This window comes from Archocentrus centrarchus, chromosome 15 (genome assembly GCF_007364275.1).
Source record: "Archocentrus centrarchus isolate MPI-CPG fArcCen1 chromosome 15, fArcCen1, whole genome shotgun sequence".
Classification (NCBI taxonomy): Eukaryota; Metazoa; Chordata; class Actinopteri; order Cichliformes; family Cichlidae; genus Archocentrus; species Archocentrus centrarchus.
The window spans coordinates 19,270,007-19,294,303 of record NC_044360.1 but is presented as its reverse complement, the minus strand read 5'-3'; the positions used below and the strand labels follow the sequence as shown (position 1 = coordinate 19,294,303).

Here is a 24,297-nt window from a genome sequence, read left to right as displayed (position 1 = left end):
ATCTTCTTAGAAGACATCTTACAGTTGTGCAGTTGTTTCACTGCATTAGTGATCCGCTAATTCGAATGTCCTGCCAATTTGTTTCGCTTCTTTATTCTGCTCAGTTTGAATGAGTGAACAGAGACAGACATCAGTCATTTTTGAGGTTTCTAATCATGCAAATTTGTTGATGCTATTATACAAAAATCCACTCTTTGATAGGGTTGCCAAATGTCATACTCTAATGCACATTTTTAAAAATACAATACTTCATACTATGTAAACTTTAAAATACTGAATTTACAAATCAATATTAATAATTCTTGATTATGTGTGCTAGTTTTATACCATTTAAATGTCAAGAAACTATAATTTTCCTTGTCAGATGAACTGTCTTTTGATAAGAGTGTTTAATCTTTAAAGTTTCTACTCACCTGCATTATATTGATTTCTTAGGGGGGGGGACCCCTGAAGGCCAGTTCTTTAAAGCGGCCCTCCCCAGCTGGCTTTTGTCAAGAAGATAAACCATAGCTGCTGAGTTTCCTCAAAAGTAGAAAGTGTCAAAAGGATTCTTAGGTTTAAGTGATGGATGCAGTTATCAAAAGGTTACACTGAGAAAGCTGCTTTTTCCTTAGGGAGTCTCGTCATTTCCCTGAAAACAGACGGCAAATACAGATGATGACTTAGATTTGTTGCGGTTTCAGATTCCCAATCATCTGAAATTAATTTCAAGCCCAACAAACCAGGAGCACCATTAATATGAACAAAAAAAAAAATACTTGGAGGCAAACATAATTTAACGAATACTCATTTGGAGAAATGCACTGCAATCAAAACCAGATTTAAAAGTTTAATACCTCAAAATTTGAATAATGCTGCTCGAGTATGAAAATACCTAAGAGGAGCATTTGAAAGTCATTAGCGGCAATGCACTAAATGCATTTAAAATTTTAGGGGGGTGACAACTGATAGTCATAGAGCTTTTAGTCTGCTACAAAAAAAGTCTTTCTCAAGGCTGATCGCATGCGTCGCCCTCCTCCCCTGAGAGAGAGGTAGAGGTTTCTCATCACAGGGCAGTTCAGCACGGTGAGATGGTTGAATGCGAGGACTTCATTAAGCCCCTCTATTGTTAACATCTGGGTCTAGAATGGCTGTTTTCTCTGGTAAATGTTGCCTTGACTTAACAGGGGATTTTATTACACTGCGCAGTTGACATTGGCAGCAGTGGCACGCCTGGCAATGAAAACCCTTCAACCGGTTCAGGTCACAGGAGATCAATCAAAGCTGGCTGTTACACTGAAGCCTTCAATTCTCAGCAGGACAGGGAGGTGAGTGTGCATGTAAACTTGTTGAATCAAGAAAAAAAAAATACACCAGCTTCCAAACTGAAGAAAGCACCTGATACCTGTTTCTGGACTTTATTATCCTTATTTCACTTATTTTCTTTAAAATTGGTTGCCCACTCTGCAGTACTTAATTTCCTCTCTCTCTCTGGCTCCCTTCCCCCACCTTTGAGATATGGTTGCCGTGGCAACTGCTGAGTCATCCTCTACTATATGTAGCCATCCTCGCATTTTATTCTCTGCATGCAGCGAGGTCCTCAGCCATCCAGGCCTGGCACGCGTATGTGACACACTAATTGACTCTGTGTCGTTGCAGCGATCCGCGTAGGTTATTCCCGGAGAACACGGAGCTGCAGCGGGCTGATCAGCAGCCATACGGATGGGTAACGTGCCCACCACAGTGAAGCACTGCCTGAGCTATGAGCAACTCATCGAGGACTACCCGTGGCTGAGACGCTGGCTGCAGGAGGACAAGGTGGGCGTCGGTTTTCCGTGTTTTTAATCAGCTGCACATGCTCTGCCACATGACTCCCTCATGACAGAGGGCCTGCACAACAGCCGGCCACCGATGCTGCTTTAAGATTTAACGTATTCCGCTTCTTCTTCTTTTTTTTCCTTTTTTTTTTAAAGATGCATGTACATTTTTCTTAATAAGGATGATTTCATACTTTCCAATTGTCTGTTTGCGGCAAAACATTCCATCCTTATATTACTGTCAGTGTGGACTTTTGGAGAGCCAGTTAGCAAGAAGAATATGATGATATTTGCGCATGAATTTAGGTAGCCAAGTTCCTAAATTGCTTTCAGATTAATTCATCATATGCACACATATCAAACTGAGCTGGATTTAGATCAAAACCTTCTTTAGATCTAATTTCATTTCATTTCTGGATTTTTCATGTTTGTTTTCAGTACTTTATAAAGTGTTTGTAATCCACAGTATGAGTTCATTTTCTAATTAATTCATGTGTATTAAAAAGTACATTTTAGTCATAACAGTTAAAGTCAACTAGATATGGCAAACTGAAGGACATACAGTACTGTGCAAAAGTCTTGCTACCAAGGAACCAAACTTCCATGTAATGTTTTAAAGTGGTCTTGAGGAATAGTTCTCCAGGCTTTCTGAAGATTATTTAGTTTTTCTTTCGTTATTGGCTGCTTTTTCACTCACTTTCAGTCAAGTCCTCATACCTGTCTATTTTCAGAAGAATAGTATTTGTTTATTTGTTAGGCCACTTAACACTGAAAAAGGCACCTAACTCAAGGGATGAGTGTTCACATAACAGACAATTTAGCAAAGAACCAATTTGAAATTTTATCTTCAGGCACTTTGTTACTAGCAGCCTATTGCAAAAACACATCATTTCTTATCATTTCTTTAGTTGAATTTATGAAAAATGCCAAAAGATGACACAGTCTGACAGGCATTAAATAATATTTTTTTGAACCAACAAGCTGATTCCTAAAGAGCTACAACCCCAAAACTTGGCACATCTCAGCATGGTGTGTAGTCTGTTCTTAAAAAAAAATGAAGAAATTGGTCAAGTGGAGGAAAAAGAAGTGTCAGGCCTAAAGAAACATCTATCTACAGTAGATAGTTGTGTCCTTAAGAAACAGGATTAAATCCAAAAACAGTCAGAATATACGGAGGCATTCAGGAGGGAAGCCGTCTGTGAAACATGGTGGAGGCTCTGTCATGGTTTAGGGCTGCGTTTCAGCCAGTAGTTTTGAGGATCTTGTCAAAATTGATGAAATTATGAACACAGAAAAGTACCATCAGATTTTGATCCACCATGCAGTACCATCTGGAAAGGCTCAGATTGGCAACAGCTTCATTTTTCCGCATGACAGTGATCTCAAACATGCTGCCAATGCAGTAAAAGCATACCTGTGTAGAAAAACCCACAATGAAACACTTATCAGTCATGGACTGTCCTCCCCAGAGCCCAGACCTCAACATTATTGAAGCAATGTGGGATCATCTTGACAGATAACAGAACAAAAGGCAGTCAATATCCAAAGAAGAGTTTTGAATGTCCTTCAGGAAGCCTGGAGAACTATTCCTGAAGACTGCTTAACAGAATTACAAGAAAGCTGCCTCAGAGTTCAGGCTGTGCTGTAGAATAAAGGTGGTCATAACAAATATTGATGTTCAAGCTTGTAGAATTGTGCAAACACTGTTTTTGTCTTATAAACTGTCTTTCCATGTATGTTTACACAAGTTTCAGGAAATCACTGCATCTATTTCCCATTTTCCCAGCAAAATATAAAGAAATGAGGGGTAACATTGTATATTTCATGTGTGTGCTGAGTAAATATGTTAAGATAATCTTCCATGCCTATAAGACTTGCTTTTCTCAGGCTGATGAAAGGCATCTACTCCTAGCACATTAGCTGTTAGCTTTAAACTGTCTATCTGTTAGCTTGTTTTTTTTTTTCTTTGCTCCTTCCTGGAACAAAAACGTAATTGTGATATTTTTGCCGGCTATAGTCACATATGTGGTCTTCGTGTTCTCCTTAAATATCACTGTCACTTGGTTCATATTGTAATCTTTAAGGCCTGTTGAGGTTTCACATTTAGTTCAACGAGGGCCTTTCTCTTTAAATTATTAGGTTGAGATCAGAAAAAAAAATACCTTCAGCCTCAGAATATTCCTTGCGGTTTTAGTGGAGTTCTTCCCAGCCTTTTTCTCTGTGTCCCATCTCATGAGTTTGCATCCTAATGACATAGCAAGCTTATGTTTTGGTTCTCAGGTTTCAGCTGGGTTGAGGTTGAAAGTTATTCATGTTAGAAATAACATGACCTGGAGCATCCCGTGGCAACAGGACAGCTGACTTTTCAGTGCTCAGTCTCCTGTTGAGAGTTGTTTCTCTTTTTATTTATTTATTTATTTTTCCCTTTTGATATTTTTCCAGACAATTACAGGACATGAATATCCAGAGTTTGTTAAAATTGTTGAAGTCGGGCCGAGAGATGGACTTCAAAATGAAAAGGTACACGCTGCCACTTCAGTCACAAACCTTATTTATATTTATGGGCACCTTTGTTTTCTATTACTATACACAATCCACCCTGGAAACTCCCATTTTTCTATACATATAAAAAATTCATAACATATGGGTTGTGTGCCATAATTGCTAGGAGCATATGTTTCACATTTTCTTTGAAATTGAATAGGAAAGATGACACGGCTTCTGGCTGAGTTCACTCTCCTCACCTACCGCTTAGAGATTATCCTGGATGGGGGTGGGGTGGGGGGATGGGAGTAATTTTATTTCTACAACATATCATCTGAAATTTAGCATATTTCAAAGAATCTCAAAATATTCAGCAAGTGCAAGATTCATCATGTCAGATATGGATATCTATATGAATAATGTGCAGCACAGCAAAATGAAAAGCCGCATCTCTGCTTGTTACGTCTCCCACTGTATCGCGAATGGGATTGAATCCAGAATAAACTATTTCAATTTCATTTTTCCCCAGGAGATTGTTCCAACGGGGGTGAAAATCCAGCTGATAGACATGCTCTCAGGAACAGGCCTGTCTGTGATCGAGGCCACCAGCTTTGTCTCTTCAAAGTGGGTACCGCAGGTAATAACTCTTCTTTTTGAAGGGCAAAAGAGTGCTGAGCGATTTATCAGGCACTCTTTCTTGCCTGAATCAGGAAAATCTGCTCCTTTTACATCCTTGTTGGATCCGCAGATGGTTTTGGAAAGAATATTTTATTTGTTTTAATAGTCTCTCTCTCAAACCCTACCATAAATTGCACCCCTATTTACTACTTGGGAGAAAAAAAAAGTCAAATGTTCACATGTGCCACTTTTTGTTCTGAGAAATATGATGAAAAATTCTGTCATTTATGCTGCCTTCAAACATGTGAAAACATTTGTGAATTTCCAGCAACATGTTCAGATGATGTTAAAGGTTTATTTTGCTGCATCATATATTTTCCTCTTTTATTTAGATGGCAGACCACACTGACGTACTCAGAGGAATCCAGAAAGCGCCTCATGTTCAGTACCCGGTTTTGACACCTAACCTGCAAGGCTTTCAGGATGCCGTAAGCATGGCTTTTCACTCCAGCGTAATGACCTGTGCTATATTCCATCACTTATATAATTCATCATGTTTACTCATGCTTGTCAGCTTGAGTTAATTGTCGCCTCTATATTGTTTTTATTAAAATAGTTCTTGCATTTACTCACTGTGACTCACTGCGAACACAGTTTTACAAGTTTGTTTTCTCTGCTGATTTAAGGTTGCAGCTGGAGCTACTGAAGTGGCGGTGTTTGGGTCAGCATCTGAGACCTTCAGTAAAAAAAATATTAACTGTTCTATTGATGAAAGTATGCTGAGGTTTGAGGAAGTCATTAACGCTGCCAAAAAGCGACAAATTCCAGTCCGAGGGTTAGTATTCTGCTTATTAATTTTCTGCTACAAAATCGAAAACGCCTATCAGGCATTTCACTTGTGTTCTGATCTTTGCACAGATTATCACTTTTCCCCAAAGGGAAACAGAGCAGTTGAACATACTGCAGTTTTTCTATAGGAGAAAGCACACAGTTCAGTAATGATACTGTTATAGCAAAGTTCCAGATGTTCAGCAGGGTTATATCTATGCATTAGTAAACCACAAGTCCAGATGAAGTAAACCAAACAAGCTTAGTTACTGCATATAGCTGGCCTTTCATCATACACGGAAAAGCAATCCATTGTAACGGCATTTTTTTGTTTGTTTGTTTTAATTTAGATTATATGAACTGCTTTGTCCAAAAACTCACTGAAAGAGCAGCAGCCTTTTGGAAAGATTAGCACTTTTTCAGAGTCGCCTGCTTTTTATTCAAACAGCTTCTGAAGTTGTTTTGTCAGTTGTCAAAACTGATTTAAATTTTCCTTAACTTTACCATCTCAGGTATGTTTCTTGTGCGCTTGGGTGCCCCCATGAGGGACAGATTGAACCTTCCAAAGTTGCAGAGGTAGGATTATTAGTTACACTTACAGGCCTTTTGTTCCCCTAACTATTGTCAGTTCTCAGTCATGTGTGAATCAGAAAGTTGAATTGTGGTTCTCCAGAACCAGAAGACATTCTTGATATTCCTTCTGTAATCACAGAGTAAATTAACCAAGAACTGTCAAATCTAGCATTTGTATTATCTTTCATTTCTCTGCCTAACCAAGCACAATATGACACTTACATGTTCAATAAGCAGTAACAGTTCTGTTAACAGCATTTTGCTGTATTTTTATTCTTCATAGGTGGCAAAGAGATTATATGAAATGGGCTGTTACGAGATTTCCTTGGGAGACACCATTGGTATTGGTACTCCAGGTTCCATGCTTAAGATGCTACAGAGGGTGATGAAGGAGGTGCCCATCGATGCTCTAGCAGTTCACTGCCATGACACCTACGGGCAAGCACTGCCCAACATCCTTACTGCACTTCAAGTAAGAACTCCTAAGATACACTATGGCCAGTAGTCTCAGAAGTACTTAACAACATGATGATTGGGTTTATCATGCTGTGGTTATTACCATTACTATAATCGTTATTATTATAAGTACTGTACTGACAGAATGGGCTCTTAACTCAAAAGTAAAGCACAGTCTTTGTCAGAGCAGTAATCCAGACAAAGCAAAGAGAGCAGGCAGAAATCTGAAAAGAACTCGAGTCAGGCAAAATATCACTGACAGACAGGTAGGGAGGCACAATGAGCAGGCTGGAATACAAAGAGCAAATAGACAATCTGACATGGACAAAGTATACTTACTAGGCAACTATGAGATGGAGAAAGCAGCACGTGAAAATGTGCTGAAAAGGGCATTCAGCTTGTGACACCGGGACTTTTATTATTAGTCTTGGACCGTGTGTTGAAAACATTTTCTGAACTTTCCAAGTTTCACTGCAGCCATAACATGTGAGGAGCTTAACAATGCAAACAATAACTGTGAAAAGTGATGTCTATTATTAGCAGTGTCCATGCAATATCTTAAAAAAACATTAATGCTGGATTCATAGTACTCAATGTGTTTGTGCCTGCGCCTGATGATGCCCTACAGCTTTCTTCTAAAACAATTTTTGTGCAGATATCACATACGCCCAGGATTAGACATAAAAGACATTAATGATGACAGAGTGTTAAAAACTAATAATATTTAAAAAGTAATTTAAGTTATTTGATTAGTTTGTACATTATACATTAATGGAAGTCATTAAATGAAGGCAAATAGCCCCGGGACTGTTTTGAGACATGGGTAGGGTAGGAATGATGGAACCATTCACAGAACCTAACACGCAGCCAAGAGGCATCTTTAAAAATAGATTCAATCAGTGGCACAACCTTTCAGCAAATTTGTTGTTATAATTGGAGGGTTAGGAGGCCTCTGAACAAAGGTAGAAAGGTAGAATAGTTCAGGAATTTTTGGGAGGACAGGTGTGCCCTATACCTTTACTCCTGATCCTTGTGAGAGAGACATAAAAGGTACTAACACTTTTAAATGGAGAGGTCTGTGTTGGGCTTACAAATGTTGGCGAAGTCAGAGGAGGAAGCCCGTTTCCTTCAGTATTGTAGAAGTGTAGATTCTCCTTTGGACAAGCACAAGAAAGTAATGCATCATCCTCTTGATCCTCATGTCCTCTCATGTTAAATTGTTTGACAGCTTTACTCTCTGCTTTCCCAGTGGCTTGGCAAGGATTTTTGGGTACCTTTGCCTTCACATGCACATCCTTCTCCCTGTGATGAATATGAATGTTCTCGTGGAGAACCGCAGGCCGATTATGGATGAATGCCCGGCCTTTGCATAAATCAGTGTATTTACTCACGATGACATGAAGAGGAGCAACCAGATGTGGAGGCAAAATTAAGGTGGTGATTCTTGTTCCAGGATATCGTTCAACTTTCTGCCAGCATCATAGAGATCACAGGTCTTTTTTAAAGTTTTAAATCATTATCCCTGCTGGGAAGCATCATTTGTTAAGCTGCTCCCAATCCATCTTTTTTCGACACTTTTCAGAGCACAAGCTACAGTGCATTGAAATACAGTGTATTTTCTTTACAAAGAGCAAAGGAAAAATTGTTTTTATTTTCCAGTGGAGTCAGGGAAAAGGAAGCAAAAATCAGCAATATATGATTAAGACTAAGATATATTTATTTTGGCCATATATATCATATATCAAACTTTAGTATTTCAGAGATTACAAAAATATAATTACATACAAAAAGTGTTAATCTGTTCCTAGTGTGTCAGAGAGAATGTGAAAATCATGCTTCTAAAGAAACATCATATTTTTAAAAATGTGGCGCTAAAGAGGAAAAGTGCATCACTGCCTAAATATGTGGCCGAGCTTTAATGGCAGTGTGTCAGTCAATGGCATGATGAATCTGTCCTCTGTTATGTATATGCAGGCTACAATGGGACGCACAAAGAACCAGAAACCATCAGTCAACAAGGAAAAACGGCATTTAAGAAACATGATCTAAGCTTCCCCACAAAGCAAGATGATTCACAAACTGCCCTCTAAAAAAAAAAGTCCCAGAATCTTAATGAATATAAGATATTTCCAAAGGGCCCTCCAATCACAGTATGTATTGTACTGTTAAAGTTGTGTGCTCTATAAGTGTAACTGGGTTGTGAATCTTTGTGGAGGAGCTGTCGTTGGGGCGTTTGTCACCACTTTGCGTGTAGCAAGCAAGTAAACTTGACATATATCCAAACATAAAACAGAAGCAGTGCAGATAGGGCTGTATCAGTTTTACTGGAGCGCATTGTCACTGCAGAGGAGGAATCTCACTGGGGGCTGGGTGGGTCAACAGATGTGAGGGGGTCAGCACAAAGGCTCACCTATTCAATGTCTATTGGACAAAGCAACTGAGAGAAAGGTGGATAGAAGGACCCTGTGGGGGGGGGGGGGGGGGGGGGGGGGGGGGGGTTTCGAGCTCGTCTGCCGCTTGGCTGTTGAACTTTCTGACAATGCCGTGCTTAAAGGCCAGTGGAAATTGATCCTTTCATTTGCTCTGCAGTGAGCATGTGATGAATGGTGCTGCAGCTGCAGACGCGGCTCTAGAAACGTGTACTCAAGTGCTTTATCTTGAGTACATGACTGTAGGTAAACAATGCGAATATAGTTTTTTTTTAAATTCATGCTTCATTTTGTACAAATTACTTCATGATTGTAAGGCAGAATCATTCATTGCAGTGCTCTAGTCCAGGATCACCCAACATAACAGAGAGCTAGAAATATTTAATTCACAAATGTTACACATTCACCAAAAAAAAGCATTCTTTAAACTTACAGTGGGCCACTTATCATGTCTAGTAATTACAGTCAAATTAATCTAATATTGATGTATTTCTCTGGTACATTTAATGCTGCAACCTGGTGCAGAACGGCAGCTGATCCATGTCATGTAAAGAAGCAAATATTTTTAAAGTTAACTCTGATTCTGGGAATTAAAAAAAAAAAAAAGTGCAGCGAGATGGTGAAATTCCTCCGTGGATCATATTTACAGTGATTCATCACAGCTGCCCCATGGCCACAAGAAATAATAGCAGCCAGGGATATTTAGCTCACCATTTGCTCACCCATAAACAAGAAGGAAATGAAAGATTTTATCATAGTTTTTCATTACTGTGTGCCAGAACTCCACACCACCAACTGGGAGAGAAATGAATTCCCCCAGTGCTGTCAGCCCTGAGTCACCTCTTTTGTTCCTGATAAAGACATTCCTTAGTCTTTGTACCTTTTTTCAGGAGGTCTAGGGGAGCTTTGTTGCAAACCTACCCTGGCAGGTCACACAATGACAACGTATGTACTTAGATTTCACAGGCTTGGCAAGGAAAATTATTTAATCTTACCTGCAATTTTGGTGTATTGTGTACTACTGCAGCTGGGGAATACTGTATAACCTGTCTGGGCTCACACTGGAGATCTCTGTTGACAATAACATCCATCTGCAGTATTTTCTTTTGTCTCTGTACACGAGGCACTGTTCAGCCTTATTTTACTAACAGTTACCTACTGAAACTGTGTTGTGCAGTGTCTTGGTAACTTCGGTGCAACTTTATGTTGCTTCATTGGCTGATTAGGTGATGTTATAATGGAAATTTATAATCACAATTAATCCTTTTATCTTGTAAGTTGCTGTTTCAAAGATAGAAAACACTCAGAATCATTATTATACATGATATATATAAGTTTTTAATGGAGCCTTTTTTGACACAATCAAAAATGAAAATCTGTCAACAGTGTGTGTGTGTTTGTGTGTGCGTGTGTATTATCTTGTTTCTGTATTGTATTGTGTTTCTGTATCGATTTTTTTAGACTTTACTTTATTCTTTACTTTACATATTTTTTAACATAGATTTAAGTAAAGCAGCATTAATATAATAAAATGTAAATGTGTCCAAAAAGCTTATTTTTATCTGCAGCCCCTGGGAAAAATAAAAAACAAACAAACAAAAGCTGAAGAGTTGACATACTTATTTAGTATTAAAAAGCAATACTTACTTTAGTTAGCACATTTTATTTTTGCAATCCTCAGGAATATGGATTCTCTGTAGATTTAATATATATATATATATATATATATATATATATTGCTGAATATTCGAAAGAAGCGATATGTGTGTCAGCAGTGACAATTTGTTTCAGCCTCCCAGTTTAGGTAGTTGTGGGTGAAGCATCACTGCTTCACATCCTTCACTGAATACGCACACTCTCTCTTTCACTCTCTCTGTGACGCAGTTATAAAACCAAACTGGGAGCTTGTCCATCTTCAGCCTCGTCCATTCAGAGTGCAGAATGTAAACAAGCTTATCCCAAATCATGCAAGTTTGAAAATGCACTGTGTCTTTACCCAGGAATGCATTGTTTTTATATAGCCGCAGCTCACTCAGTATGGCTTTTTAACACTGAGCACACATCTGGTTTCTGGGTAGTGTGAACCTAACTGAGCACTGGCAAGCCTGAGCTGCTGACCACCAGTTCCTGCGTGATTAGTGTCCAAAGGTACAGGGCACGCTGCTGAAGGGTTTGTTCTGTTCCTCTCGGAAACACTACGCTGAAGACCTGTGACCTTATAGCTAGAAGCGAGAGGATTGGCATGGCAGATTACAACTCTGTGTTTATACTACAAAAAATTCTGCCTAGTACAATATCCTGCTCTGGCTTTAACCAAGGTCTGGAAATCTCGTGCACTGCACACACCGGAGTAGATCTCCTCCTCCTTCTACCCACCTCCTCCTCTTCCCTTGCCAACATAAACAGCAATTACGGCTGGCTCAGACAGCCCCTGAAAGAAGTAGGTTCTTGTCTGGAGGAAAAACAACCAATTAGCGACATTGTTCCAAAAAAGCAATAGAGATTCCTTTAATTTAACTTGCTTGGTCCTGCTCTGTGGGGTGGAAGTCCTTCATGAGCCAATGCCACTGAGAGGATCAGTGTTAATTCTGTCTCACTGTAGGATCCTCTGACATCTGGTTCTACCACGGAAGCTGGAAAACATCTTTAATATTCTCATGACAATCCCAGGGACATGTGGAAAACATCCCAAGACCTTAGTCCATAATGACTCCGAAAACTGAAGGCCTGTCTTGGTGTGAAAACAAAGGTTATATTCATGACTGGGTTATGCACTTCCATGGCAAGCCCTGTGGTTGTGTTTCTTTGAGCAACATGTGGATTCAGAGAAAGTGTAAAAATGTGTTCCTGTAAATTTTAGCGTCAATGTCGAGCTGCAACAAAAGCAGTGAAGTAATGTTTCCTGAGCAGCCTTTTATAATTCTGGGTAAGCTGTCCAACAAAAGCAATGGCCTGAGAAGAACAATTCAAAACGCATCATTAATTTTCATATGGAGGCCAGACACTCGCTGTTGCCTGCAGTAATAAAAGAAAAAAAAATTTCCCACAAATTTAAACAGTAATGTTTGTTGTAAGCAGCCAGTGAGCCAAACATGTAGCAAAGCACACAAACCTGAATTTTATCTCTTGCATATTCTTATATTTCTGTAAACAAAGAGGCCCTTAGAAAACAGAAACATTTTTAATCAAGATTTGGCATTAATGATTTTTTTTTTGTAACACCTGCCCATTTGTGTACAGCTGCATTAGGTTTACTGGAACGGTGTGAGTGGACACTAAGCAGCCAAGGGAAAAAAACGTCTTCTCGATGTGGCAAGAAAGTGAATCCCCACGGTTAAGAGCAGAGTCGTACTGTAAAAACATGAGTAACCAGGAGAATCAGAAACATATGAAATGTTATGCTCAACCTTTTATAATATTCCTGTCATATGAACAAGGCCATAATTATGTGGTGCTGGTGGTTTAAGCTGACAAAGAGGATGACTAAGCCATACTGCGGGACATTCTGTGCCCACTCATCTTCAAGCCTTAAGCCCAGGGTTCTCAGAAACAGCTGTAAAACACAACCGCAAGCCTGGCAAGGTGTGCTGCACCAGGCAGAACAATCCAATAGAACAAAGGTCTTTGTTCCTGGATTGTACCTAATGTGAAGTCTTTATAACTTTGCTGAATGTCTCTGTTGTTTGTCCTTGCAGATGGGGGTCTCTGTGGTGGATTCTGCAGTAGCTGGCCTGGGAGGTTGCCCTTACGCTCAGGGTTCATCTGGAAATGTTTCAACAGAGGACGTTCTCTACATGCTTCATGGCATGGGCATTGAAACGGTAAGTATGGCTTCACGGTGCACTTTGACAGTCCGGCGTGCGTAAGTGTGTCTGTGTCTAATCCCAACAAAACCAAAGTTATACAGTCTTGCAGAGCTCATTTACATAAACACATCATTCTGCAAACACACTGTCCTGTAGATGTTTTTTTTTATGATATCAGTGGTTTTACACAATTTGTACAAGACTGTGGTGTTGCGCACATGATCTAAGGAACAATTTATTTAACAATCCCTACCCCTGCTGGTAGAAAAGAATCACTGCAGGTTAATTTTCTGTCACCTGTTGCACACCTTTCAATTTCAATGAAAAACCTTCCTTAAACGTAACATTTCCTTTGCTTGTCTTAACCTTATTGTTGTAATTGGAGTTCAACTGATATTGAAATATTTTTGCAGGGTGTGAACATTGCCAAAGTCATAGAGGCTGGTTCCTTCATCTGCAATGCTTTGTCTCGCAAGACAAATTCCAAGGTTGCCCGAGCAAGAGGCACGGCACGCTGTGATGTGTCTCTGTAATGCAGCATCTTTAAATAATTCAGTCTGTTCCCTTTAAAGTGCTTCTCCATTGTTGTTGCATTCAGATTTGTTGCCTGTGTGTCTGTATTTGAATTGCATTGCTCCTTGTAGCTCATGTATGAAAAATGTCTCATTTTCAGTTTCCTACTTTAATGTTGATTTCCAGATTATATTTACAGCTGAGGACCTTTATAATCAGGTGAATAAGTACGTCTTTCTTAGATTAGTTTTTGCTCTGCGCGGTTTGATATAACAAAATTAAAGATTGGTCACACTGAAGGGAAAGTAACACTGGGCTGATAACTATCAAGATGAGTATTCATTTGTGATAGAGGTCTGGATTGATGACTCGATCATTTATGATCTGGGTCACTTTTATTTGTTTGCATCAATCAATGGCCTTATAAAATGATGTAACAGGTGTATGGGTGTCTCCAATATGCACTTTACTCCTCTGAAGACCTTTTGTAATTTGCTATGAACTTTTATAATTAATTAAAAATCAGACACCCTCTCAAACTACCACATCAACAGCATTTTAAAGGAAGTACAGATGAGTTTTTGTTATTAGGTTTGCCAAAGATTCTTAAAAAAGTGCCCCTTGATAGTTTTTTGTTTGTTTGTTTGTTTGTTGTTTTTGTATTTCAGAACCTTTTACCATGACATAAGCTAATGTCTGAGACAAATGTGGTTTAACGTTTTCATGTCTACGCCCTACTGTGCAATCTGTAAAGCAAAAAGTAAAGAATAAAGAAAACTGAACTGCTGTAATAATCTGCTGTGAGTGTTCCTGTTCTGGTCCCGAGGACTCATAGTACCGCTGACTTATTCATTGCATTCACCGTACATCTCCGTTTTCAAAAATCAAACTAATTAGGATGCCAGCAAGATGTCAACTGAGGAAGACGAGTACTCCACACTAATGAATAGATGTTGGATTTGCATAAATGTATTAAAATGTGATAATTGTCTGCCCATGGCGGTCCATCTTAATCACGTCCTCAAGGAGAAAATTATGTATTCATGTGTAGCCACACACAGAGCCAGTCCTGACCTCTCTCTACCCCTAAGCAAAATTCTGCCTGTGAGCCATGTAAACCACATTTAGTCACACCTGATACCCAGCACTCCCACTACAATCCTTTTAAAACAGTTTCCATCTGTAAGAACAGACTAAAGTAAAAAAAAAAACACTATTTATTCAATAGAATATGTTATTATCCAATATTAAAGTTAGTGGATTATAAAATTAAGTATACAATAATATTTTTTTTTTTTTGTTTACTTTATGTTCTCTTTTCATGACTAACAACAACTCTAGCCAGACACTTTGCCCCCTTTTTGGGGCCCTCTGCTGGCCACAAGGCTCCAAAGACCTTTCAGTATCCTGCAGAGAGACGCGTCATGGGGAAAATTCATAGAAAGAGGGGAATCAGATAGCTGCGACCCCATGATGATTAAATTAAAGATACACAAGATCAATCTTTTAAAAGATGAAAGGCTACATTCTCCATTCTCTAATATTTTGGGTCATTCTTTTGCCATGTAAAGCACAAAGTGGAAGATGAGATAGAAAATAAATTCCTGCCATTGTCAAAGAGGTTTTTGTTGATGTATTTCTGGATTCTGATAAAGTTTCTATGGTGGTTTTATTATTCTGGTCTTTGAATTTTTTGATTCCTGATTTGGTCTTTTTTATTCTAATAGTGAGCTGGATTTCTCGTGATATTGTTGAATCTTTGATTTCTATGTTTACTTCATGGTTTTCCTAGTAATAAGTAGCTGTTTTGCGATCCTGTGTTTTGGTTCATGTTTCCATTGTTATTCTAGCATGTTGAGCATTAGTTCAGTAAGGAGAGATCATTAGGAGGAATTGAACATGATTTATTGATATACAGAATTCAATTAAGCTTTCTGGCTATTAGACTCCAACGGCCCATCATAGCAGAATCCCAGCGGTGATAGGAATCAGGGCATGACCCCCCCCAGAGTCTAGACACAGGCGGTGGTGACGATAAAGATGGAGGCTTGGTTGGAGCACTGAGTGATTTGGGTAAGGTGGAGCTGGGGAGAAGGTGGGTTGCATGAATAACTGCCTAATCTTTTCATGTAACCTCTGAATAACAGAAAAGTTATTATACTTCAATTTGTTTTGCAGGACATTTCAGAAAAACTTCACGTATACATCCGATTAACAAACTCTAAAATGAATGAGAACATCACATGTAAGCTTTACATTTCCAGTTCATCAGATGTCACTGAGCAGTCCTTGTCTATCTTAAATCTTTCTCCATCTCTGAATGAAGTTCTCGCTCATTCATTTCTCTCCCTGGGAAATACAGCAGCTGTACCTTTAGCTAGCAGGCACACTGTGACAAACTGCACACATACACTGTGTGTGTTTGCTGATACTTGTTGAGCTGATAAAAGCGTTGCATTCGAAATCATCTGCCACATAAAAAACATTACTCCCTTTATGCTCGTTCCCGTTATGTAGCACTAGATGGTGAATTATCGCCACTGTAGTGCTTTGACATCTGCACCAAATGATGCATAGATTATATGTTCTTCTCTCTTTCATCTCTTTGTGTGAGATAAGCTCCGGTGATGGCTGCATCATTAGGACTGTCGTTGTTATTTTTCCTTCAATTTAGATTCAAATTGTTTAGATGTTTGAAAACATGCACTGACAGAAATAATACCTCCCTCAAGGGACTTGTCTTCTTCCCTTGTTTCATGTTTTCTTTCGAGTTTGATGACTGATGGATTTTTTTTTTCTTTTCAGTGGATTAAAAGGTTTTTATTTGTTAACTCCGCGTCCTTCACTTTGGAACCTACAATCCACACATTTATTGTGGCAAGTACCCATCACAAATTACAGCAAAACTTTCCTCCCGCTCCATGATAGCTGCAGTTGACTCATGGTGGTTTCAAATCAATGGGGACCTTTCTAGCATGTGTTTCCATGTAGGTCTGTGTCTACTTACTGTTGCCTTCTTTCCAACATACAGACATGGTCAAAACTGTTGGTACCCTTTTGTTAAAGAAAGGAAAAACCCACAATGGTCATTGAAATAACTTGAAAAAAATTACTTAAATTAATTTTGAATTATGGTTCAACAGAATTGTTTTTAAAAAACAAATTAATGAAACAGTACCCCTTAGAAAAGGGGGAAAATAAGTTGCCCATAGGGACATGTTAAACTAAGGTGTGTCCTGCAATTAACATCGCACATGTCTGTAAGTGGGCAGTCTGCCTATTTAAAGGGTTTGCTCCTTTATTTTATGCCCTCCACACAAAAGATAATACTGTATTGTGTTATCCAAGTGTAATACTTGGTGTACACTTAACATGACAGGAGAGAAAAAGCTTAAATCCTGAGCTAAAACATAATCATATTAATCCATATTGAACTGTAAATGACTTAAATTAAGCTCTTACCAGGAGCCAGATGGATTAAAATCTTTCCCCAGCAGAATAAATCCAAACTTACAAGCTCAGCCCTATAAAACATTTAAAAAAAAAAACAATTACAGCAGATCTCAGAATTATATCAGCTCTAATGACAGAACAACTTGGTGTCTTTGGCGCAATTAAAGTCAAACAAGTCCATTTATCTTGATGACTGCAATTCCGTCTCTTTTGCCACCACTCAGACCTCGTCACCCTGTCTCCAAATAGCTCAAAATGCTCAAGTAAGTGTGTTTACAAAGTCAATACAATTAACTCCTCTCTTCTGCTGTTTGGGCACAAAGGGTTGAAAGGGTTTGACCTGCTTTCCTATAGCTCCTGTTTTTATATCAGAGACCTGACATCATCTGAGCGAAGGCGCTTGTCTGTTACCTGAAGCCAGGATTAAATGGACCACATGGATGGGGATTTCTCAGTTTCTTTTTTTTCCCCACTACTTCAGGTTGGAAAACCTTTTTATTTGTTGGGCTTTCACTTAGATATGCTGCAACAAAAAATAATTAAAAAGGGGTCTAGTGATTTAAATTCTGATTTTGAAGGTTTTCTTTTAAAAACTCCTATTAAAGGAAACTGCAGCACTTTGAACAAACTGGGGCTTTAAGGTGCTCAGAGTGACGTTTATATTCAGAAACAGAAGATTCGAGCAAACAAGTGGGCAGAGCACAAATAAATCATCACAAAAGACTTGAAGTTATGACTTAAAGCAATCTTAGACTCGTCAGATGTGTTGTTTTTCTTAGAAAATGTCTTGGTGTGAAAGATTAACAACAACAACAAAAAAACCGACTGATTCTTGCTGCTGAGAGAGATTTCTTTTGTGAGTTCACACATAACCTTCCTTACTTTATTTATAACTTTAAACATAAAGGTTTTATATACAAACATATCATATGTTCTTCAATAAAGCGCACGCTGACATCGGTTACAAAGAACAAGGATGCACGACAAGAAACAAAAACAATCATACAGTAGCTCACAATGCTGCAATAACTATGTTTCATTGCAATAAGCAAGATTGTGCAACAGCTTTAGACACTTTTTAGATTCTTATTAATAAAGTAAACACCATTAGGCAGTATGACAATTACTCCAAGCATGCAGCCAGAGTTCCAGAGAGTTACTGAACTACAGTGAGAAGAACAAAGAGTCCTTGAACAGATTGTGTGACTCCCACAGAGCCCTCGCGTCAAACTCATCAATCACCTGCCAAATACCTTGAAAAATGAAGTGGGCCTTGGAGACGACAAAAAATGGTTACAGAAAGTACTCATTTCATTTAATGTCATTGTTTTTTTTATAAAGCTCACTGCAAAGAAAACCTATTGAAGTGATGAAAAATGAGATGGTGGCGTATGCAGCAAACTCAGACTCATCTGCAATCTTTTTGAGTTTAAAAAAAGAAAGAAAATGTCAGTTATTTAATTAAATGGAAATAGGAATAAATATCAGAGAACAACAACACAATTGATTTTCTGTGGATGGTCATATTTTGTTTTATCTCTCCTTTTTGACATCCTACAAGGAAAAAGAAATTAAAGTAAATTATAAAATAGTATTTTGGTATCATTAAATAGTAAAGGGAATTTTACATTGATTTAACATTGATGCACTTACCATTTTTTACTGACAATAATCAGAGGCATCAATATGACAACACCAGCAAGCAGGATGGTTGCAAAAGCATACAGAAGATAATCTGGAAAAAAAAAAAATCCTTATTCAAAGCCACTCAAAAATGCTTCCATAATTTCAGTTCATTTGCATTATAGTGCCATCGTTTAAAAAAAGTTACTTCCTAAATGGAAATTTACCTTGTGACCATGCATAAACATGTTCGGATTCATTGCTCTGAGGAGGTTTAGAGGGCTGATTGATGCTTTTTGAAGATGTTACTGAAATGCAAATAAAGCTTATTTATAATCTCTCCAATAATAATAAATGTTACATTTAAAAATGCCCGTTAAAAAACAAAAAAAACAAAACTACTTACCGAAGCGTGATCTGTTATGAAGTGCATTGTGAATCATACTGCATGTCAGCAGATCATCATTGTAGAGTCCTTCACATGTACAAGGATGGTGAAGCACTGTTCCTAAAGTAGCCAAAAAGGCCTTTTTACATTCAGAGTCGGCGCCAAGAATGAGCTCCGGATCCATCTGGGTGAAACATTCATCTCTTGGGAGGTCACTGTCAATGCACTGGGTTTCTTCAGCACTCCAACAGTTGACTTGGAAACTTTTTAATAAGCCTCTGTTTAATTCAGAGAAAACATGTGTTATGTGGAGTCATTGGGTGCTTTGATTTACAGGTTTTTATGTGCTGTGGTGGACCTTCCATTTTACTTCATGATAATTTCACATTATGTGATTATAATTAAATTGTGGTAAAAATGGCAGAGGGGGAAGTGCACAAATCACACAGGTGAAATTATGGATGTGTGGGGTCACAAAGGGGTGTTGTATAATAGTTTGTGAAAGCTTTTATTGCATAGAGATTGCCCTTAAAACATGCCCAGGTTGAAAAATCTCAGCACTGGATTTAATGAAAATATAGCCTGAAAATCTAGGTTTCCATTATGAAATCATCTCCAGTATGTACAAAGCCAGCACTTTGCACTTTGAATGGAAACACGCTGAGAAAAGGATAAACAGAACTATGTAAAAAGATTTTGGATAAGAGTGCTATTCAATTGCAGCCTTATATTTGACTGCTTTAGCCCCAGCTTTTCATAATTGTTCACTTGCGGATGAGAATTCATATTTTGCCAATTCCATCTCTGGCTTAGGATCTGCAGTTTCCTTCTCTTCTGTTACTGGCAGTTTTATTTGATACACCCATTTCCTGAATCACCCACTGTTTCACTTTTTAAATCTAGAAAGAGTTCTCTAATGATTAACACTCACATCCCATCACCCATCTGCAGCCATTGTTAAAACCTACCCTGTCATTCCCACAAGAGAAGTAAATAAGGCCAATTCTCATTCATTCTAACAATCTCACCATCAGCACCCCCTAACAAACGTCGTTCTTCCTGCTCCATTTTAGTGATTGTTAGTTTGTTCATTGATTGAATCCCTTCCTTGCATTTTAAACTACTTTCTTTCCTGGTGCACAGCCTATACGCAGGACACCTTTTTCTCTTTTTCGCATGCCTAACAGAATCAATGCTCCTGCCAGCTTTTGTGGTTCCCTCCAGCACTCTCATCTGTCAGATGCTGCTCATACATTTCATCTTAAGCAAAAAATGTATTTGCATTTGATTTGGTGGTTTCATCCCTGCACATTCATTTAATAATAATTGTCTAATAATCCTGAACAAAAATCAGAATTTTATTCATCAGCATCACCATAAGTGGCATTGCCGTAAGGCATATCACCCTGAGTGGTATGGCTGCAAGCCACTCCGAGCACACCCTGATGTTGGCTGCTAAGCAGGGTCGGGCCTGGGTGGTAATTGGATGGCAGACTGCCTGGGAATACCAGGTGCTGTAAGCTTGCAGCATGGTGGCACAGTAGTCAGCTCTGTTGCCTCACAGCAAGAGGGGCTTGGGTTTGAATCCACAATCTGGCTGGGACCTTTCTGTGTGGCATTTGTTTGCTCTCTCTGGGTACCCTGGCTTCCTCTCACAGTCCAAAGACATGTAGTTGGTAGGGTTAGGTTAATTAGTGATCCTAAATTGCCCGTAGGTGTGAATACTTGTCTGTCTCTCTGTCTTAGCCCTGCAACAGGCTGCCCTTGTCCCATGGCAGCTGGAATGGGCTCCAACCCCCCCCACGACCCTGAACAGGATAAGCTCAAGAAGATGGATGGGTAGAATAGTAATGGAGAGTGGCATACCTGCAGTTACTGTCCTCAGTGCACTGGTTAAGCACATGCTGGCAGATCCAGGTGTCGTCGCCACACGCGCCACTGTGTAAACCAGTTTTTATATGCAGACAGTTCTGATCCAAAGCGTCACACTCGCACATGACCAGCATCTCCGCGACTTTTTGCGGCATGTTCCCATAGAACTGTTGAGTCACTCGCTGACAGTGTTTGCTGTTGCAATGCTCTGACTTACATGCTTGGAGCACAGGTGCAAGGTACCTGTTGCAAACTGAATCACTGACACAAACCCCAACTTGGTCCACACAGGATCCGGCGCTATCATATTCTACAAAAAAGAAAGGTAGTGGATGAGTTTCCAGAATGCTGAAACAACAGTTTGGAATAATCTTCATTAGATTTTATCTGAGATTAACGTAATGAAACAATTACCATAATTTAATAAACCGCTTGACTGCCAATCCATTACTGCACTCCTCTTCAGCTGAACTGCTGTTCAAACAATCAACATGTTTATCTCTTCCTCTAACAAAAGCACAGTAAAGACAATCTTAACAGTCATTCTGTTGTGCAGTAGTCATGCATTAGATGGCCTTTGGCAAACAAAAATGTAATTTCACATCTGAATGTTTATCTTAGAGACTTCTGAGAATAAAGCACCTGGCTTCTGGTGGCATTGTGTGGCCAGTACTTGCATAGAGTCACAAAGCTCCCCCTCCCAGGCACACACGCACCCTCGCAGGGAAGGAAATTGGTACAGTATGGCTGGGATGGTAATGTTACAGACCTCTGAGCCTGTTATTTGGCATCCTCCATCTTGAATGAAACATAAGAGGAAGGCAGAAAAACAGGATTTTCCATAAGCGAGCAAGGTCTTGTTTGAGCAACAGGTGTTTCCTATGTGTCTGCTGCTGTGACAGTTTCCCCTGTGACGGCTGGTTATATCCTGATATAGGCTGATGTATCAAATTCAATGTAATAATGCTGGATTTTGATGTCAAAACAGACATACTGCATGTATTACAGGCATCAAAAGTGTGATTTATTTTCAGTTTATTCTGTTATAAACATTTTGCTCCAGGCTATTTCCTCAGTTATTACATTGTAGCCATTTTTCCATGAAGTGCAATTCAATTGAATGACCTTCACGAGGAAATGTAATTACTTTATATACATACAACCTACGTGTTCCGACCCCTGGTAAAACAGTATAATGGGAATGTGTGAATTTGTTTTTACCCTCACAGATGCCACCGTAAAATGCCTGTTCACTCTTGCACAAATCTGACATGCAGGTTTCCACAGCAGCCAAACAGTCAGAAGCCAGAGATGAAATCTGAGGAACAATAATCACTGAAATACAAGCAGACTGTAAGAATTTATTTCTTTGAGCACAATTCTTTTTTAAGTGGTTTCATGCCATTGAGATATTTTTTTCGTCTTGAGCTTTTATAGAAAAGGTAGTTTAAAAAATTAATTATGAGTGTCTAACATGACCAGCTGTAGATACACTTTGAATATACACGCATTATATTCTACAAAACATGAAACATTTCTAGTAACGATAGTTTTACAACACAAAGTACATAAAAGTAACACTAATAAACTTTTACAGTCCAAAATCAATTTTTATAGTAATGGCTGGCGTAAACTCACCGAGTATGACTGCAGCTTCCACACGTCTCAGTTGCATGATAACTATTGCAAAGCTTTGAGCAGACAAATGAAGCTCTCACCAGCAGCTGATCTCTTCCTCTTGCTGATGTCAGAATTTAAAGCCGAGGCACACCACCCACAGTCAACAGTCTGTAATGCATTTACTGGAGGCTGTACCCTGGACCACGTAATAAAAATGAGAACTGCAATGAGACACAGCTGCAATATTTTTCTTTATATGTATGTGTGATTCTAATAATCTCATCTCTTAGAAGGAATGCTATATTAGTTTTAAAATAACAAACTAGTACAAATAAAGGTCAAATCCCTTAAAAAACTAAAATATCACACAACAGCAGAGAGAGAGAGAGAATGTGTGTGTGTGTGTGTGTGTGTGTGTGTGTGTGTGTGTGTGTGTGTGTGTGTGTGTGTGTGTGTGTGTGTGTGTGTGTGTGTGTGTAATTTTACATAATGGTCCTGTGCTAACTGTCCAGTGTTTTGGACTTCAGGGTTTTGTTTATTTAATTATTCTCATATTCTCGGTTTGCCTCGTGCTTGTATTGTTTGTTGTGTTCTCAGTGCTCTGGTTTAGTTCTGCCTTTGTGTGTTCCCCAGTATAATGTTCCCTCCCGCTTGTGTCTGGTCTCCTGTGTTATGCTCATTCATGTGTCTGCTTTCTGTGTGCCTGTCTTCCGGTGCAGTGTCAGGTCTGCGTTCCTGTCTCCGTGTTCTGTGTTCCCCGTTTTACTTTGTCAGTCTCTCGTCTCTGACGCTTTGCTTTTAGTTTACTTCCTTCTGCCTCATCGTTTGGGATTCTGCTCAGTCATTCTCCCCAGCTGTTTCCTCTTCCCTAATTATCCCTCTCTGCGTATATAGTCTCAGTCTCCCTCTGTCCTTTGTCGGATCATCTGTTTATTCCCGCAGCCAGTTTTCAAAAAAAAAACTTTGAAGGACCTCCAGAAAGCCTGGAGAAGACCACTTTAGTTCAGGCTCCTTAGAGGAGAAATAAGGGATGGCTGTGTGCGTGTGTGTGTGTGTGTGTGTGTGTATATATATATATATATATCTGTGTGTGTGTTTGTGTAAAGATCACCTTACTTGCCTAGAAATTGTTGTCTTATAGTGATAAACAGGATTCATCCTCAGCTCTAAAGTGCTTTGGGGTCATTTAGGTCATTGTTTTGTTTTTCTGACCCATATCTTCAGTGATATTGGCTTTTATAATCAGGGATACACAAACTTCACTTGCCCCCAGAGCCAGTTGTAAGTTGGCTGGTGTAGAGGGTTGAAATGATCTCACTTCTGAGATTAAGTATCAAACGATGATAAAGATAAAAACAGTCACCCCTAAAGTTTTTTTGTTTTGTTACATTTGTAAATTTGACTGTCATTTAAGCACTGTTGTGAGTCCTGTGCAGTTTCACGTAATATGGTGCCATCCCACAGCAAGACGCTAGAGGGCGTATCGCGCTCGGGGTATGGAGTAGCTTTGGGGCACAGAGGAAGAATAAAACTTCCTGTTATGAAGCTACGATAGCTCAACGTGTGTGCCTTTTGCTATTCTCTACCACAGGTCAGTAAAAACACCTTACAATGACTGTGCAATACAGACCATATGTGTAGAGAAGGTTGTTATGAGAGACTTGTACAGGCCGGCAAAAGAAGCCGTTTGTGAAGCGATTGGTGTGTAAATCGTGGCTTATTGATGTATGCTAAGCGATGCTAATGCTAGCGGACTTGGCTAATGTGGAGTAGAGTGGGGAAGCTAACCAAAACTAAATGAGAAACTGCTGGACTCACATGTGAACTTTTACTCATGT

General features: G+C 39.1%; 2 protein-coding genes across 3 annotated transcripts; one reads left to right on the top strand and one right to left on the bottom strand.

The window, feature by feature from the left end:
* The first annotated feature begins 1,543 nt into the window (after window positions 1–1,543).
* hmgcll1 (3-hydroxymethyl-3-methylglutaryl-CoA lyase like 1) lies at window positions 1,544–14,252 on the top strand. Of its 2 annotated transcripts, XM_030747630.1 has the most exons (9): window positions 1,544–1,797; window positions 4,239–4,316; window positions 4,810–4,917; window positions 5,291–5,386; window positions 5,585–5,733; window positions 6,239–6,302; window positions 6,583–6,771; window positions 12,880–13,005; window positions 13,404–14,252. In XM_030747630.1, exons 1-9 carry the CDS (start codon window positions 1,702–1,704, stop codon window positions 13,521–13,523), a joined length of 1,026 nt encoding a protein of 341 aa, XP_030603490.1. In that variant the 5' UTR covers window positions 1,544–1,701; the 3' UTR covers window positions 13,524–14,252. The 2 variants fall into 2 exon arrangements, with proteins under 2 accessions (XP_030603490.1, XP_030603491.1); XM_030747631.1 differs by lacking the exon at window positions 1,544–1,797 and having other exon boundaries at window positions 4,281–4,316; window positions 4,810–4,904.
* Window positions 14,253–17,908: 3,656 nt separating this feature from the next.
* gfral (GDNF family receptor alpha like) lies at window positions 17,909–22,569 on the bottom strand. The gene is made up of 9 exons (XM_030747665.1): window positions 22,478–22,569; window positions 22,061–22,174; window positions 21,482–21,637; window positions 21,254–21,313; window positions 20,834–21,149; window positions 18,986–19,245; window positions 18,807–18,887; window positions 18,610–18,691; window positions 17,909–18,510 (listed from the first exon to the last, which is right to left on the bottom strand). Exons 1-9 carry the CDS (start codon window positions 22,512–22,514, stop codon window positions 18,441–18,443), a joined length of 1,176 nt encoding a protein of 391 aa, XP_030603525.1. The 5' UTR covers window positions 22,515–22,569; the 3' UTR covers window positions 17,909–18,440.
* Between the last annotated feature and the right edge of the window lie 1,728 nt (window positions 22,570–24,297).